The sequence below is a fragment of the Rousettus aegyptiacus genome, unplaced genomic scaffold (assembly GCF_014176215.1).
Source record: "Rousettus aegyptiacus isolate mRouAeg1 unplaced genomic scaffold, mRouAeg1.p scaffold_m13_p_1, whole genome shotgun sequence".
NCBI classification, from domain to species: domain Eukaryota; kingdom Metazoa; phylum Chordata; class Mammalia; order Chiroptera; family Pteropodidae; genus Rousettus; species Rousettus aegyptiacus.
Genome location: NW_023416284.1, coordinates 25093701 through 25113091, shown reverse-complemented (window position 1 = coordinate 25113091; position 19391 = coordinate 25093701). Strand labels below are relative to the sequence as shown.

Sequence of the window (19391 nt, the reverse complement as noted above, 5' to 3'; positions counted from 1 at the left end):
AACTGCAAGGCCTCAAACAAAGGAATCTTCCTTAAGGGAAGACAGTGGCTTATGTCCTTCCCCGCCTTTCACCTCTTGTGTGATGGCATCTGAAGAGGAAAGCATGCGACGGCGCTTGCCAGGAGATTTCTGCTGTGATTCCACAAAGGCCTTGTATGTCATCAGCTGCAATTCGTAGTCCTGAGGAAGAAGAAATTTCACTCTGTTTACATAGGGCTTTATAGCTCACACACATCATGTAACAGTATCATAGTATTTTACTGCTAGAAGGCATTTTGCTGATTTTTTTAAATTAGAGGTTAGAAACATTTCCTGTATAGGGCCAGATGGAAAGTACTGGGCCATACTATCTGTCAGAACTACTCAACCCTGCCATTGTAAATGAAAGCAGTCAAAGACAATAAGTAAATGAAAGAGCGAGTCTGTATAACAATAAAACTTTACTTATGGACACTGAAAGTTGAAGTTCATATAGTATTCAGGTGTCATGAAGTATTATTTGTCTTATGATTTTTCTAGCTATTTCTCATGAGCCATACAAAAATAGGTGTGCAGTCTGGATTTAGCCTGTGGCTCAGAGTTTGCTGACCCCTGAGTCTGCAGTTTGATGTTTGCTGACCATTCCTTTTCATCTCACATATGGGAAAACTAAAGCCTAGAGACAGAAAGTGAGTTCCTGTAGTTAATTCAGTGGGTAAGCAACAGAATCAGTCTTCCAACCTCTAAACCAATGCCTTTCTCAGGTTGCCATGCTACTGTCAGTTCTTCTGCAATCCTGAGAATGCTGCCCTAGTCCAGGCCCTCTTCATCTCTTACAAGGATGGGTGCAAGAAACTCTTATTTGCCACCAGAATAGCTTTTCTGAAACACAAAGATAACTACTGTGTTCTGCTTGAAAGCTTTCAATGACACAGAGCTTCTTAAATATCAACATGCATAGTAATCATCTAAGGATCTTGTTAAAATGCAGATTCTGATTCAGTAGGTAGAAGATTCTGTAGACCTGACAAGCTCTTAGGTGATGCTCCTGATTCAAAGACCACATTTTGAGGAGAAAGAATGAATAGAAGGCAAAGTCAAAGGAACTGAACAAGGCCTTTCATAGGTTGGCCACAATCTCCCTTCTCATTTTCCAGTCACTGCTTCTTATGTACCATACACCTTCTAGCTCTACTAGAATATTTGCTATTTCCTCACATAATCATTGTATGGTCATTCCTCTGTACCTCTGATTATGCAGTTCCTTTTGCCTAGAATGTCCTGTTTTCTGTTATCTCCTTAGAAAACTCTAGACATGAGGAACACATGGAATGAGTTCCTTGTGCTATTAAAAAAATAGTAGTAGTAGTAGTAGTAGTAGTAGTAGTAGTAGTAGTAATAAAAGCATGTGCTACCATTTACTGAATGTACTTTAAGTTTGTGGCATTGTCCTATGTATACATTATCTCATTTAATCTTTACAATTACTTGGTGAGGTAGTTACTGTCCCTATTTTGTAAATATAGCAATAGAAACTCAGAGAAGCTAAGTGCTTCCTCAATGTCTGAAGCCTGGAAAATTATGAAGCTAGGATTTGAAGTCAATTCTTTGTGACGCCAAGTCTTCCGTTATTAACTAAAGAAATTCATTCGTTTGAAAACTATTTGTTGAGCCTGTACTATGTGCCTGTCATTGTTCTGAGTGTTACACACATAGTGGGGAACAAGTCAGAAAAAAACCCTGGAACTGACATTCTAGTGAGCAGGCACATAGTAAATAAGGAAATATATAATAATCTTGGGCCATTTTTATTTAAAGATGTTTTCAGAGAAGTAGGAAATGGGGAAGTAGATCATGCATAGCCTCATAAACCATATAAGGATTTAGAATGTTATTGTGAGTATGATATTGGACAGTTTTGAGCTAGAGGGTGACAGGATCCAATTAACTATGTTTCGCCTATTATAAGGTCCACATTGTCTCCACATTTTAGTATCTCTAAAATCAATGGCATTTGCAGAGTTGACAGTTTTTTCTCTTTTGGTAGAGCATAAAAGAACAGTAAGGCTTATAATCAGTGGTGTCTGAGATTCCATGACATGCAGTACATTCTATAAATGTGAGTCTGTCTACAATGTGGGAAAATGGCCTATTGGCAGGAGCAGAAGCAAGAGATCTGCTCAGAGGTACTAAAGCAGTCTAAGGAAGATTCCTGACTTGGATAAAAACCAGGGAAATGGTGAGTGGGTGGGTAATGAGAAGCAATCAGATCCAAGACATATTGGAAGATGAAGCAAACTTGTTCACAGACTGAACAGAAAGTTTAAGGCAAAGAGAAGTGTTAAGGATGGCTCATGGGTTTTGCCTCAGCAAATAGGAAAATGATGATACTATATCCCGAGATAAGCAAGATGGTGAGAAGCATATTTGAGAAGAAAACCCAAATGTTGTATTTTTGACTTGGTAAGTTTAAGAGGCCTGTGGGTCATCCAAATGGAGACTCCTCAAATCACAGCCGATGTCTGGTACCTCTGAGCATCCTCAAATGCAGAGCCACGAGAAGTATACACCCGCACTAATGGAAAGACGGGGCCGCCTCTAGTAGAAGAGCGCTGCTGATGTGCAGCAACAAACCTATAGTGACAATGCAGATCTTCCTAAGCTGGAGATCATTTACATTCCTTTTGGGACATGTAAAGTTACCTTTACAATAGTGGAGTATTGCTGGGAAAATTTTTGACACTGGTCCAGTTTTGTCTGATTTCTCTCAATCTCTGCAAACAAATCCTAGGAACCAAAATATCATAACATTATTGTTGTCGTGACCATCACTAAAACAGCTGAACATCTGTTAGGTTCTAAGGCAATAGTTTTCAAACTATTAGCTGCATTGGGAATCACCTGGAAGACTGCAGAAAACACAGATTCTGGGCCCCACCTCCAGAGTTTCTGATTTGCTAGGTCTGGCTTTGGGTCTTGCATTTCTAACATGCTCCCAGATGATGCTAATGCTGCCAGTCTGGAGTCCACAGTTTGAAAACCACTATTCTGAATATTTTACATGTAACACTTTATTTAATCCTAATGACAATAACCTTATGAGATTGGTTGAACAAATAACAGACTATGACTATTTTATTGATGAGGAAGTAGAATATTGAGAGATTGAGTAATTTATTCAAGGTCTCATAATATGTGAGAAGCCAGGACTGGATCCAGGCAATATAACTCAACTTCATACTCTATTAATAATAACTATAATACTAAACAACAAAAACAAACAAACCCCAAAATACCAACAAATAAAAACTGCTTTGAATGAGATCATTTTCTTCCGCTCACAGCTTTCCCTGGGTTTTCATTCTCCCATATTCTAACCCAAGTAAATAAAACGTAATATCAAAGAAAGTAAAACGAGGTAATTTTAATCTGTCCATCTAGTGATTTTAATACATACTACAGAAACTGAGGATTAAAAGGGACCTTATAGGTCCTCTGGTCTAAATGCAAAATCAGTATCTTGAAATCATGCTGCTTGAACTCTTCTGAAAAGGTGGCTTGAATGTATTGCCATTTGAGGGGAAGCTTAACTGCTAGCATATCATCATCTCCTTGATCTAACCTCCCCTACATCCCCTGCCAGACTGTGACTTCCATGGTGCTACTGCCACACCCACCGTCTGCTGGCTGAGCTGCTCCGATAGCACTCTGCTATCCTCTGCCTGGCCTGGTTTCATCATTTCCTGCTGGGCAGTTGTTTCCTCAATCCATCTGATGAGAGTTCCATGGCAGGCTCGGTAATCTCCTAGAACTTCCTGGATGCTTTCTAGCTCAGATTGGCTGGAGGAGCACAGAAAGACTACTGTCAGATATCTTGGTATCAATACAATAAAGTAAATGAAGAAATTCCTTTCTTAGCTTATGCCTCCAGTTAAGCATGACCACAGAGGATACTTCTTCGAGGGGAATAGCAACGCATTGCCGAGGGAAAGCTAGCTATGCATGTACCCAGTGCCTCACCGAGTAAAAAGTGAGGAGAAACCAGCTGTGTCCTGCTGGCCTTGGAAACTGCCTGGGGCCTAGCATCTCATGATAATCCTTGTCAAATTTTTTACTTAGGTTGCCTAAGTCCTCTTGGGAAGACTGTGGGGATGGGGTCAGTAAAAAATAGTAGTTATTTACAGTTAATTTCAGTAACAGTTTCTTATACCACTTTTGATAGCCTAACCAGCCTTGGCATAATAAATCAATTTTGGAGAATCAATTTGTACTTACACAAGTTGTGATAACTCCTCTCTCTATATATTTGCCTGCCTAGCCTAGCTTCATATAGGTTGATTTCTGTCTTTCCTAATTCAAATCTGTCATCAGAAACAGGACGTTAAGTTACAGAAATAAAAACCACTGTATTAACAAATGAAAAGGAAGCAAGAAACTCTGCAAAGGTCGACTATGAAAATGGCTCATATTTAGATTCCAAACTAATAAAAAAAGAACTATAACTTAGGTTCTGTCCTTGAAAAAAGATCACTAGGACCCCTTTCCAGTCTATATCCTAAGACACCATTGTCATCATGGCTTAACTGGGTAGGATCAGGGACACCACAAGAGAGGCACAGTTTAATAGGACCATCTCTGCTGATCCAAAAGTAAGCCTCAAGTCTGCTTCAGGGTTGGTGATCCCAACTTCTCTTGCCCAGAATTAATGCTGTCATTTAATTTCTACCTCTCTCTATCAATTCTTACCTTTAAATGTGAACGTACAGATATAATTCAATTTTTGTTTAAAATCTAGTCCCTGAACCCTAATAGGAAAAAAGGTGGGACCACCACTTACCGGGTCTCAAGCTGGGCAATGACCCGGTGCCAACGCTCCTGCAGTTGGGAGCCTTTTTCCTGACAGCGCTCCAAATCCAGGTTTCGCTCTGGGGTCAGACGACTCAGCTGCTCTGCTACTGCCTTGGCTTTGGCAATTTCCTCATCCAAGACTGAAAACACTGAATTCTTGTCCTTCACATCACTAAGCCAGTGCTATAAAAACATAAGTACAGGTTAAATGCATTACATGCTAAAAAGTAAAAAATCTCAGACTAAGGTAGACCTTAAGGACATGGTCTACAGCTGGCTTTACATTATATTTGTGACTCAGAAGCTACGCCCTACAAAGTTTGTGCCAGAAATGCCTCCACAGTCCTCATGCACATTGGGCAGCCAATGGCAGGCAGTACAGTAAAGAGAAATGAGCAAATAACTTGTGTGTGAAACCTGGCTCCACCACTTATAAGCTATGAAACCAAGACAAAACATTTACCCAATCTGAATCTCTGTTTTCTCACCTGTGAATGGAGATGAAAATTTCTGCCCTTTCTACCTCACAGACTTGCTTGAGAAAATCAAATGAGATAACAGCTAAGTGATTTACAAACTTTACAGCAAAACCATTACTTGTATTCAATTATGCCTTGATTTTACTGGGGAGAAAAGAAATTGGCATAGTTCTTTATCTCCCTTTTCTAGCTAGATGTATTTCTCAGTCTCTTCTTTGAATCCATATTAAAATACATTAAATATGATACTCTGCCTAGTTCAAATGCAACCTTAAGTCGGTGTCATGCCATCCAAAACTGTATTTCTCTGCTAACCCGAAGTAATGGGTATGTTAAGTCAACCTCTAAGACACTCAGAACAACCAACCCGTAACGTAGAATGATGGGACTCCAGAGCTGAGAGATCTGCTGGTACTGCTTCTTCTTGACTTAGCTTAATTTCATAGCCTTTGACCAAGAGTTCAGCGTCCTGTATGCTACGCACTATAACATCGATGGTCTTGAGCCTGTGAGGGTAAAATCACCTTCATTAACACACTCATTTTAAGAACTGGGCCACAGACCTGGAGCACTATAAAGAAGTTCAGAAAACATAACTGCCAAAATCAATTTCATCATTACTAGATAATGACAGTTTCATAAAAAAAAGAGAGCATGGTATACATGCTGTCAATTAAAGTTCTAAGTCGCACTGGGACATGCACACATGTGATGAACTCACAGGAGAAATGGCATGAGGCCAGAAACCCACTCAGCACACTGAAGAGTCTAAGATCTGTTATTCCTCAAGGTAGGGATAGGTAGGTAGAGGGAAGACCTTCAAAAACCAGTATTTAGTTTAGATTAAAATTTTTCTTTTTATTCTTTAATGTCCTTTTTTCTTTCTTTTTTTCCAGAGGTATCTAATTAAACAGAAATGAGGTAGAAAATAGTCCTAACACTGCAAATCAACTCCCGCACTGGCATTTTGTTCACTGCAGCCCATATGAATCCACTCCATACTTAGAACTAAAACCAAGGTCTCTTGTCATGCGTGCATGCTCTTCAAGATCTGCAATCTCTCTGGATTGTTCATGAAAAACTCTGGACACTTTCCCTTCTCATCCCAAAGGATAACATTGCCTTTTGGACCCAAATCCTCAGCTTACTCACTTGTTCAGATAAACAGTGGAGAGACCAAATACATGGTCCATTTTTTCCACCACCAGATTGAGTTCTGTGCGCAGAGTTGGGACACTTGAACCAGATGGGGACTGATGGAGAAAGCTGTTGCATTTCATGGAAACAGCCTCCAAGTCTGACCTCAGTTGCTGCAAATCTTCTTGGGTACGCTGTCAGGAATAAGACATACGATAAAGATGGAAACAGAATGAAACAAAGAAAGTAAAAAGAAGTCCTTATTTGTAATAGCAAAATATTGGAAACAACCTAAATGCCAAATATAAGAGAATGGTTGAATAGACTATGAAACATCACTGAAAGGCACAGAAGGGAAAGAATACGAACAAATTTCTGAACAAAGTATCTGGATTATCAACATACCTTTAGGCTAATGACAGAAAGAACTAGAAATAAATGAACTTCAGTTAACTACTTGTTTTTGTAGTAGTATGAGTTAGCAGTTCTGAAATTACTATCTGTACGTTAGAATTAAGCAATAAGTAAAGTTGTTGCAGATAATGTGAAGTAGGTTCTTTAGTTTTAGGGAAGGGAGAAAGGAAAGGTGAGAATAAGTTCTGTGGTATTGGTTTTTGGTTTGGAACTGGGTGGAGATAGGTGTGGGTGTGTGTGTGTGTGTGTGTGCGCGCGCGCGCGCGTGTGCAAGAGAAATATACTGCTCTACCTTTGTGATATATGTATATACACATATGAGCAGATGTATGTATAGATATAGGTGTACGTACGTGAATAACAGGGTGTGTCTGTATGTGTGTATGCATATATGGTTTTAAGTACGTATTTTTTCTAGCTCTATTTGCTGAGCAGTCCTAGAGCAATGACACCCCATCAATAATGAGCACACTCAGCACCAAGATCTTGGTTTCTAAATGATATTCACCACCTAAAGGAAGTAGGACTCCTTGAAGAAATGGCTGATTCCAGGGTTGGGGCTGGCAAGATGAATCTAGAATACCCTGCTTTGTTGAGAAATAATAAAGCTCTCAAAGAATAATGATGACATGTTAAAATGACATAGAAGCCAGTTTGAAGGGGTTCCCACTGGCTAAATTTTGAAATATTTGAACATCAAAATAAAGATAGTAGCAAATTATAAACCACTAAATAAAATAAGAATCTGTAAGTCCATACTGACATAAAGAAGGAAACAAGGAGAGGGAGGAAGGTAAATTCTTCTCTTTTAATAGAATGGAAATTTTAAAATGTAAAAGGAATAACAGAATTAGAAAATCACCTTTTGGTAATAGACTAAATCAGTCAAGAGTCAACAACAGATGCTAAAACTAGTTGGTGAAACTTTGATGTAAAACAGGTTTTTACACACTCTCGAGATATCGTCCCACAAGATACTTAGTAATTATAAAGGGGAAAATAGCAACAAGTGATAAAACTTATCACCACTAGTGGGACAAATCAACATCACATGCCTCCTGATATTATGCACCAAGGACACAATATCACTTCTGTGGTATTACTGCCAAAAATGTGTAACTTGTATCTAATCATGAAGAAGCCTCAGATAAACACAAATAGAGGGACATTCTACAAAATAAATAGCCTACACTCTTCAAAAATGTAAACTCATGAAAGATGATGAAAATCGAGACACTGTTTCAGGTTAAAGAAATCTAAAAAGAGAGCAACTAAATGCAATGTGTGATACTGGATTGAATCCTGCACCAAAACACTTTTTTTTTTTTTTTTGGCAAGGGGGAGAGGGTGAGGCAGGAGGGGGGTGCTACCCTAAAAGGCATTATTAAGTCTACTGATAAAATTTTAATAAGGTCCTATATCAATGTTCATTTCTTGATTTTAATCATCCCACAGGAATGCAAAAGACTATTCTTGTTTTGAGAAATGTACGTTGATGTATTTAGAGGTAAAGAAGCATCATGTCTGGAGCTTACTCTTAAGAAAATAAAAGATTATTATTTTGTATACATATATGTAGAAAAAAATAATAAACAAATATAGAGAAATGTTAACATTTGGGGAGTCTAGGTAAAGGGTATATGAGAATAAAAACTTTTCTGTATTTCTGAAACTATTTCAAAATAAAAAGTCCTTTAGAAGATCTGAATATTACTTTATTTTTTAGAATGGCCTTGCCTTATTTTGTAGGATCCATACTCTCTTGCCATCCTATTCACTCTGAAAGCATTTACTTGGCAACCAGCACCTATCTTGCTTTAGGGCTTACCTCTTGCTCTGCAATCCTTAATGCACTGTCCTGCCGGGCATCTTTGTCAGTTCTAGAACTAGCTGGGGTCTGAATTCGTTTAACTAGCCTCTGTTCACACTCCTCCAGGTGCAGTCGGATATTCTTCAGCTCTGAAATGTACATCTTGGCCACAGTTTCCTCTTTGTCTTCTGTGAATGCACAAGCACAGACCATTAAGCACCACACCAGATATCAGAAAACTTGGAAACAACAGATTCACCTTCAAACAGAGGACACCACTGGTTCCAGCAGACCTGATATTCCACCAATGAAAGCAAGGCCTTATATGGAGAACCTTATGCCTGATTCTAAATTCCCTGCATTATATAAAGACCTTTAAAAATCCGAACATGGTATTTCCACAAGAAAACGATAGAGATTGAAATATGGCCTCTTCTTCCATGATCTGATTTTGAGAATTCATCTCTACAAATTTTTCATTTTAGTGGTGATGGTACTTTCTAGGTATTATGATCGGTCTAGCGGCACCCTTCAGGGCTCTCATTCCACCAGTCCTCTCCCTCTTCCCAAGGCACACACCATTCTCCATGGATTTCATCAGGTGCTGGAAGTGGGTTTTACAAGCCTCCACCTCCTCTTCCAAGCGCAGACGATCAGCCACTGAGAAGAGCACCGAGTCACAGCTATCTTGCAGAAAGTCATCACAGTGGGCCTGAAGGTTCTTCATAACCTGGTGGCACTCCCCTGGTGCTGACGATCGAAGCTAGAGAGGGAAAATCATAAGAAATTTCAGTAGAATGGAAACACAAACATCTTTCCCTCTCTTTTATTGACATTTAATATAGATGCAAAATAGTGCAAAACCACAATTGTAAATATGTTGATTTTTTTCACAAATTGAACTTGTCCACATAATGAGCATTTAGATTAAGAAATAGAACATTACTAGCATCCCAGAAAGCACCCTTTGTGCGCCCCCTTGGTCATAACCCTTAATAACGGTTATTTCACCAGTATTCCCTTTACTGCATATATCTGTGCAAAAGAAATGCTTGTCCTGCAGTATGAAGAAGACTATGGCATTCTCCCACCACCAGGAAGACCAAATATGTTATGTATTTCACTGGGAATTTGTTTCTAGTTCCTAAGATCCTTAGGCTCCTAACCCTGAAACACTATCCCTGACTCCCCATTATTCCAATTGGGTGGGTAGATATCCTAACATAATGAAAAAAGTTCCCTTTGAAAAAAGCGTGGCAGTAGGATGTGAACCTGGGGTTAAGTTTTCACAATTACCTTTTCCAGATTCCAGGTCTTTACAAGGTCAAGGTCCTTCCTTAGATAGTTCCAGGAGATAAGGCTTTTGGTGTTAATGTGTAGCTGATGCCAAAGAGTCATCACCTTTTGATAAGACTGCTCCACTCTAGGAACAACACAGAACCTGGTTATAGCTTTTACATGACTTGAGCTATATATTAGAGACCCTCTAAGGAAAAAACGTGATTGCCTTAGCAGAACTGAGCTTTTATGCTAAGCAGAAAAAGGCAACCAGTCAAACCTAATAGCACAGGAATGTTTCGAACTAAATTGAGATCCCCAATCTGAATTTGCTACACTATTAGTTATAGTATGTCAGCAATATTTAATAATCTCATAAGTGTTACCTGAATGCAATATAATTACGAGAAGTCAGAAAAGAAATACCCAGGGAAAACAATAATAGAGAAAAGTCACGGTAAAATAACTACATTTAGAATTGCTGAAAATAATACTATCAACCCTTAAAAAGTGATTTGCTATATTCTATATATTTACAAAACTGCTAAAATATTTGGAAATTCATAGCAATTTAAGAAGCTAATCTGACACATAAAAAGGAAACTGCAGTATGAAGACCGTGAGAAGAATTTTTTTAAGCATTCATGCCTAATTCAATTTCGACTTCTGGAAGACTTACAAACACAGAGATACACAGATATATTCAACAAATACCAACATAATTTGAATTTCTTCAAGTTGAGAAATGTTGATATTAAGAATAGGATGGAAAAATAAAGCCAGGATTGTCAGTTAAATAAAAGACATTAGTTTATCTTCCCTTTTTCCAAAACTTCCACTAAAATATCAGCAAAGTTGAAATAAAAGTCAAGAACTCTCAAAGAAGAATAAAAATACAAAGAAAAATAAAACAAAGAAAATTAGAGAATCTATTAAGGAGGTCTAACATCTGACAAATTAGAGTTCTTGAAAGCAAGAACAGAAGAAACACAGAGAAGGAAAATAATTAGATAATCCAAGAAAAATTTCCCCAGATCTGAAAGATATGGGTTTCCACCTTGAGTTCAGGCTTAGCATGAAGACTACCCTGAACACAGAGCATTCCCTCCACAGATTAAAGACAAATGGAAGAATTTTAAAAGCTTTAGAGATAAAGATTTCATTCAAAAGGTTCTGTATCATTTCCTTCAAACTGTTGTGTATCATGTCTGTAGTGGGGGATACACAATTCAATGCATTTGTCAGGACCATAGAATTGCTCACTACAAAGGATGAATCTGACAGGCGTATAAAGTATTTAAAAAAGGAAAGATAAACAATGAGAATGGTACTGTACTTCTCAACAGCAAACACTGGAAACTAGAATCTCCCCTCAAGATTTAGAGTGAAAATAATTTCCAAAAGAATTCTGTAAATGACCAATTCATTATGAAGGGAAAAGAAGGACGTTTTTAGATATGAGAGGTCTCAAAAAAATTTACGTCTCATGCACCCTTTTTTCAGTAAGCTACTGGCTGTACTCTCTTCAAACCAAGGAATAAACCAATAAATAGGGCTTGGTTTCTGGGAATCAGAGGGTCCAGCACAGAAGAAAGGTAAAGAAAATCTTCAGGATGAAGATGAAGTGAAATGCCAGGAAGGCAGTACTGAAGCAGGTCTACACAGCAGGCCCAGGCTGGAAAAGGAAGCTAGAATGATCCAGAAGAAAAGTTCCCAGGAGAAAATGAAAATTATCTGTGGTGTTTGGTGATATTGAGAAGCCTTTTACAGTAAAGTAGGAGAATTAGGGAATAAGTTCATAATATGCAAATAGATAACTAAGCAAACTCAAAAACAAAAGGATTATCATTTCCAAGGAAACAAAAAGTTACACAACAAAATAAATGAAATGATTTATTTGTTCACCCACCCATTCATTCTTTTCTTCAATAACCACCTAACTGAGCACCTACTGTGTGCCAGGAATGGTTCTAGGTGCTGAGGCTATAGAGGTAAACAAAGCAGACAAAAATCTGTTCTTTTGGAACTTCTAACAGGAGGGGAAAGGCAATAAACAAATACATAATCGTTAGGCAGTATTAAGTGTTCTGAAGAAAAAAAGATAAGTAAAGGAGACTGAGTGACAGGCAGTAAGTGGGTGGGTGGGAGGGAGGCTGCATGAGGGCAATAACATGAATTGAATGAAGTAAGAGAGTGAATCACGCAAATATCTGAAGTAAACAGAAGCAGCACAGAGACCTGAGGAAAGAATATTTGTGTGGTGTTTGAGAAACAGGAAAAAGATAAGCGACTAGAACTGAGCACAAGCAAGGAGACTGCAGAGGACGAGTTTAGAGAAGTAAGGCACAATGGGTGGGTCTTAGCTATAAAGAGTTTAATATAATAATAGCAGCACAAAAAGAATCAATTTAAACAAAAATTGTGACGTAACTACATTTGGAAGATGAGAAAAGGAAAAGTGTATGCAGGTGTGGGTGCAGCAAGCTAAATGTTAATTTCCTAGAGTAGGAAACTAGAGTTGGAAAAATCACATTATTTAAAAATTTGGAGTTAAAACCAGAAAAATCTGCTCATTTAATCTGGGAAGCAAAACTCTGGGGTGGGAAGGTGATTGCTAGTTTTTATTATAAACTTTGTGGTATAATTCAACTTTTAAAAATATAAATAAAAATAAAGTAGAAAATATATTACTTTAATAAAATACAAATTAAAGAAAATTGCTATCACTGTAAAAATTAATCTTCCAAGAGTAAACGGTTTTATAACCAAGAATTCTTTTTAAAAGAATTATCACAGAATATATTTCAATTGAATATCAGCATTAACTGAAAATCTACTATGTAGTTGGTAGTGCAAGACCTGATATCCTTAATATTAGGAGGTTTTTCCCTAATGAAGCTTTAACACTTGATTGCTCTGTTCGAGGAGATCACAAGTGGAGATTCACCCCTCCATCAGTGGACCCAAGGCAAATAGCAGAGGTGGCAGGACAGAGTAGAAGCTGAGCAAAGTTACCTGCTGGCCATATCAATGGCATCCTTATTGGGTGGAGGGATGAGGAAGCAGACCGATGGCACCATTGCCTCATTCCCTGTGGGGCTGATTACTTTCCACTTGGTCCTCTGTGAATTATCTTCTAACACACATTCATCATTCTTGCAAATAGTGATCTGAAGAGACAAATTTATAAGTTATTGCTAATGAATAAATCAACAACCCATTATTACCTGGCGCCTGATCCCAAGGCTATGAAATCTTTAAGAAAAAATCATTTTGGAAATCTGTCACCACTAAGAGTTCTTGATTCTGACAAAAAGATAATGCATAAAAATACATAACACAGGAAAGGCTGTGTACATCAAATAAATCAAGGAAGCAAATGTTTATTAAATGCCTGTTACATGTCAAGTAACTCAGTATATGAAGGGTAGAAAGAGACTGTAAGATCTCCAAGAGCCATCTCTGCATCCATAACCATTAGGGTAAAAATTAAAGGGCCATCAATACAACTTTGCTTCTGTGATACTTCCTCCTCTTCCCTTCCTGTCATCCCACCTGAATCCCTGAAAATGTTTAAGCATTTGGAATCAATAATTCTCTCCTGGGAAACAAGAAACCAATGGCATTATCCTTATTTTACAGACAGAAATACTGAGACAGAAAAGTGTAGAAAAGTTCATTCTTTTATGTAACAAATATTTGAGCCCACTGCATATCTGAAAATATGCTAGGCCACCAGAGACAAAAATGGTAAAATGGCAAGCTGACAAACATTGTTTATATTCCACAAATTCTGGTGGGGTATATAGTTACAATATTGTGTGACAAATGAATTTACCAGGGAATGAATACAAGGAAGGGATGTGAATCTTGGTTAGAGAGGTAAAAAAAAAATTACTCTGTCCTTGAAGCCACATTAAGGAATTTAGACTTTCTAAACAGAAATGGGGAATTACTGTAGGACTTTAGCAGGGGAGTGACATTTTTTGTAAAAGATTGTGCTGGTGGTAAGATAAAGAATGCATTGAATGCGGAGGCTGATGAAATGATCCAAATGAAAGAAATTATGGTGTAACTTAGGGCAGCAGCAGCACGACGGAAAGAAATATATCTAAGAGATTTTTATTTACAAATTAGTGTTGACTTGGTAATCTTACTAGCTATGGGGTTAAGAGGGAGGAGTCAAGGATATCTCTCTTAGATGCTACAAGGTACCATTTCTGTCACTATGTAGGTAACTGGGTAGAGGGCAATGCCAATCACAGAGGCAGGGAGCAAATCAAGATTGTAGAGAGGAAGCATTTTTTTTTTTTTTTAATGATAAAGATTTGAGCATTTATTAAGTTCTAATTTTTAAAAACTCTATCATTCGATTTTTCCTTATTATCATAAGCATAACTTAAGGCTTCCTATTCTCCCTTCCTTTCACCCAGAGCCAGAGGTACCCCTTCTGCCTCCTTACCTCGATCTGCCGATAGTCACAGATGGCCTTCACAGAAATGGTGCTCTTTAGCATGTGGTCGGGACTGCGTGGCTTTAGTTGAACAATGGTTTTTGATCTTCCAACAAGACTGGCAACGGAACTCTTAGACTGTATAAGCTGCTCCTTCTCATCCTACAAAATGAGAAGAAAATCCAAAGGACATTAATGATGTTACTCAGGGTGACTAAGTCAACAAAGAAAACTGAATGCTCCACTCCCTCAGAGAATGCCATTTCTCATAGGGATCCTTGATGGAGCCACCTTAGAATCACAAGGATAAAAAAAGAGAGAGAATATTTCTCGTCTTCTACCAAGTACTTTTGGGCTCAAAATTTGCAGCTTTCTCCCTGTGCCCTTTCAATGAACCATAAAGCCGCATGCAAAATAAATAAGTAAATAAAACAAAGAAATTTTAGCTGTTAAATACAGCTATAAAGCTAACAAAGGATTTCCCCAAATCAGATTCAGAGAACATGTACGTTAAAAACAATAACGATGCTGTTATTGTTTTACTATTATTCAATTTCTCACTGGTAGAAGCCGGTTCTTGCCTTTTGCTTTAAAGTTTTGTTTTTTTTTAATTATATCTCCCAGGCTCTACCACAAATGTTTTACTGTCTTCAATTGAGTCAAAGTTTCTACAGAAAGATCTTATTTCTTCAATCAACCTTCTACAAACCAATACTGTTGGTGAAGGCATGACAAATGATTTAGGGTTTACTTTTTAGTATCTTACTATGCCATAGTCATGTAAATTTGATTGTTTTGAAAAGCAATGCCATGCAAAATTGAGACTCTCAAGTCTCTGCAAACCCAATTATCCTAAAAACTAATGAACTTCTTGTCAAAAAAATTGGTAGCAATCTACTACCAATTCCATTAGAGTGAAAGATTAACCAGGATGTTCCAAGCCCATTTTGAGGTATAAAAACTCCCCAGAAGAGGGCTTTCTTAGGATGGAAGTAGATGTAATGAGAGTAAAGAGTTAATAATGTTAAGAAATGCCATTAAAGAATTAAGAATATATAAGTAAAGAAAAAGAAATGCTTAAATAAACTACCTGTGCCTGTCCCCGGGAGCATGATTGGAAGAAATACAACTTTAACTTATTAGTTAAGAAAGAGGAATGGAATATATCAGGGAGACAGCCACATTGTTCCATACTTGAGAGCTGATCTACCCATGTCATTGTCCTTGCAATAAAGATGTCAATTTCTGTCTACCCCACAGCCAAACATCTCAAATTCCAGAGACCAAGTGCTCAGCGTGGTAAAAGTTCTGAAAGAACCAGAAGCCAGGACAGATGCTCCCGAACCTGACGGACAAGCTGAGGACAAGCTGAGGAGCAGACCCAGGTGACTCCATGCCCCGGTGACGCCGCCAACCTGATGCCCCTGACCTGGAGAGGAGGGAACAGAGCAGCAACCCTCGAGAAGAGAAGATATGACAATTGCAGAGAAGTTACCCTATGACAGGAAGGTATTCTGTGGGAGGGAGGAGATAATAGCCAAGGATTATTATATTCCTCCTTCATATTTGAAGTACCTCCAAGAGAGAGACATTCTAGAGACAACATCTGAAAAGTCAGGTTTTTACCCTTCATTCCAAATTAATTAAATTAACAGGTTATTTGCCCAGGTGAAATACTGAATGCAAACCCATTCATAGGTTTACAATACTTGAAAGTATAAGAAACAAACAAACAAACAAGAAAACTAACGTTCACAAATGCCCAAATTTCCACCCATGAAGAAACAACACTGTTTTGAATTATTCTGTTTCTCTTATTTATAATATTTTATCGAAATGTGAGAATCCTCTAGCTTCTCGTAAAATATAATTCCTCAGGAAATATAATTCTCTATTACATACATATTTCTATCTCAATTTGAGATGCACCTTGAGCCCTGTCTTGGCAACTCTATATAATAGACATTCAATAATGTAAGTAGGCCCGTTGCTGATTTCATTACCAGCACTCTTGAAGGAATAATTCATTGGAGAAAAAAAAATATAAAATTGATTTGGATTAAATAGTGGATGATACTATTTTTAAAAAGTAAATATTGCTACATAAATAAACTGGATACTATTGCATTACATCTAAATAAGATTTTAATGTTGTCCTCAATTAAAATAAATTTTCTAGTACTTCACATTACCAAAAGAAAACTGCCAAGGAGGAAAAATTTGGGTAAGGTCTAGTTCATTGGAGTTTTTTTGTTTTATTTTAATTCTCTTTGCATGTGAGAGTGAAAAAGAATTTGATGTCAGTTAATCCCTTTTAACCCTATTTTTCATGCTCTACACTTCATCTTTGGCTCCCACTATTGAATTAAAATAGATAAGAACAATGCAAAAGAAGCATGAGGAACACGAGGGGGAGATGAAGAGGCCTTTATTTCAATAACATACCCCCAAAAATCTTATTAGCAACTTCTCTAAAGAAAGAAAGGAAAAAAGGAAAAAGAACAAATAGATTAAATTCTATCTGCATGTGACCCAAACATGATAACAACAACCCACTGCCCTGGAGCTTTCAAGGATATAAACAGCAGCCGCTGACAGTATTTACTCTGTTTCTCAGAGTGTGTTTCTGTAATCATCCCACTGATACGACACCCACCATGGAGTCCTGAAGCAAGTCCTCAAGGCGGGATAAGCTGGTGTTATGGTCACAGGAATATTTTCGTTTGATGGAGTCTTGGAGGTTCCTCAAGAATGACTCCAGGTCTCGTGCATCACTGAAGAACTGTGGAGATGGAAGGGAGGGGTGCCTTGTGCTCAATATGTCACAACACCAAGATCTTAACTGAGCAAGAACAATCTTACTGTGCAGAGCTGAGCAAAGCTGATCACTCTCTCCTGGGTTAGTGATGGTTCATTACAAAGACCACAGAAGTATAAACTGGAGGTTTTATAATGCCATGACTGGGAAATGTTAGTGGTAATGAGCACAAAGGCTACTGAACTCTGTGGGAAAGTCAGTCTGTTTCAGCCCCTCAGAAATCGCTGCTGGTTCCTCTTGACTACTGGCTACTGACAGCACTTGGCTGTGAGATGTGTTTTACAAAAGTCTAATGGTTGAGTGATTAACTGTTTCAATTCATTGATAGGATTACACTGATAGGGTTATTTAATTTAGGACAAAACCAAATAGTGATAATAGCTTATTTCTTCCTCTCACCCTCACCTGAAAATAAGTAGTGTAATCTTCATGCTGTGATAGATTGTAGGAAAAAAATGGTCCTATTTTACAGCTCTTCTTATCAAGAAATGGAGTTTATTTCTCTTCCCCTTGAAGCTGGGCATGGCCACATGACTTCTTTTGGCCATTGACACATTGATAAACGTGACAATGCAGAAACAAGTACATTGGGGCTTACTTTCTCTTGTTGCTATGGAACACAGGCACTCTATGAAGAAGCCTAGGATAGTCTACTGGATGCTACATACTTATATATAGACTTGTACCCTACATACCCCAGCCAACTGTCAAACATGACTAACTAGCCCCAGCCTGCCTCTCAGCTGCCTGCAGCCATGCTTAAGCCAGGCAAGATGAAAAAAACCACTCGGATGAGCCCAGCCCAAATTGTCAACCCACAGACTCATGAGCTAACTAAATGATTATCGTATTAAGGAACTAAATTTTGGGGTGATGATTTATACAATAGGAGCTAACTAATGTAAACGAGTTTTTAACCTCTCCTTTCCCATGTATATGCATGTACACACACACACACACACACACACACACACACACACACACACACAATCTCTTGCCAGAATAAAAACAAATATTCTCCTCATCCTCTCTGATGCACACATATGCGTACACAGACATGCACACAGACACCAACACAAAGTCCACATACCTGAAAGTAAGCAGTATTGTCTTTCACATGCTGCTCAACACATAAGCACAGCTGTTTCATCCACTGCAACTGGGACTGGACAGCAGCACTATAAGCCTGCAACAATCAAGCACACAGACGGAAGAGCATGAGTTTAACAGATCCAATGTATATGTGCAATGCTCTCTTTTAAGTACAACTCTGCTAATGATGGAGAGGCCAACAGAAGATAGTAGAAATACTTGACTAGCAGCTGATCAATGCTTCCCATAAGAGGTTTGCTTTTAGCCAACATGGATTTGTTAGAAAGAGTTACATAGAAAAGGCCTTTTCCACATGTGGTTGCAACCAAATGATCTGGCCATCAAAACCCAGGCATGAATAAATCCCTCCTGGATTACTCCACTCTCTCTCTTCTCCATGCAAAGGAGCCACACCAAGAGGCAGAATCTGTCTAGATAGTTATTTGAAAAATTATGATCTCAGTCACTTTTCCCATGAAGTTAGAAGTCAATATCTATTCTTGTTTCTTGTAGTATTCTCCTTAGACCATCAAACTGTTTGTGGTCTTTTGGTGGCTGGGAAGAAAAGGGAGAAGACCCAAGACAAGTGATCTTGACACTTCCTCTAGCTCTTCTGGCAGAACAAAGCCTCTGATCTGAATACTTTCACAACATCCACCTCTGAGCACTTGACCCTCACATATTCTCAAGTCACATACCTCCACAGTCTGCTTGGCTGGATGGTTCTCAAGCGAGAGCAGCTCTGCTGTATCTTGTAGAGACCGAAACACATCCTGTTTCTCCTCTAGTTCCAATATCAACTCCTGAAAATTGAATTCAATTTTATGTAATCAGTGCTATTAAGAGAAGAGTAGCAATAAAGAAAAGACTGTATTCTCTGCCCTACTTTAAAGAAGCCTACAGCTTTTTGGCTACTGGATTAGTGCCAAAATGAGATGTATACAGTACATGCCAGAAGATTTCAGAGAAGAGCAAAAATGCTGGAATTATTGGAGAATGATTCACAAAGGATATGGGACCCATGCCAGACCTGAGAAAGTGGGAGAACACAGGACGAGCATTGGAAACAGAAAAAGAAGATAA

The 19391-nt window shown here is 38.2% G+C and overlaps 1 protein-coding gene across 34 annotated transcripts in view; it reads right to left on the bottom strand.

The window, feature by feature from the left end:
• Positions 1-19391, bottom strand: part of MACF1 (microtubule actin crosslinking factor 1) — a 293808-nt gene that overhangs the window by 119972 nt on the left and 154445 nt on the right. For all 34 annotated transcript variants that reach the window (XM_036232126.1, XM_016157363.2, XM_036232219.1 and 31 more), the window contains 14 exons: positions 19007-19111; positions 18307-18402; positions 17055-17180; positions 14408-14560; positions 12961-13115; positions 9964-10090; positions 9247-9430; positions 8686-8855; positions 6459-6637; positions 5674-5812; positions 4817-5010; positions 3657-3819; positions 2683-2766; positions 73-180 (listed from right to left, as the gene is read on the bottom strand). In XM_036232126.1, coding sequence (XP_036088019.1) covers positions 73-180; positions 2683-2766; positions 3657-3819; positions 4817-5010; positions 5674-5812; positions 6459-6637; positions 8686-8855; positions 9247-9430; positions 9964-10090; positions 12961-13115; positions 14408-14560; positions 17055-17180; positions 18307-18402; positions 19007-19111 — 1983 coding nt within the window. The remainder of the gene's footprint in view (positions 1-72; positions 181-2682; positions 2767-3656; positions 3820-4816; positions 5011-5673; positions 5813-6458; positions 6638-8685; positions 8856-9246; positions 9431-9963; positions 10091-12960; positions 13116-14407; positions 14561-17054; positions 17181-18306; positions 18403-19006; positions 19112-19391) is intronic.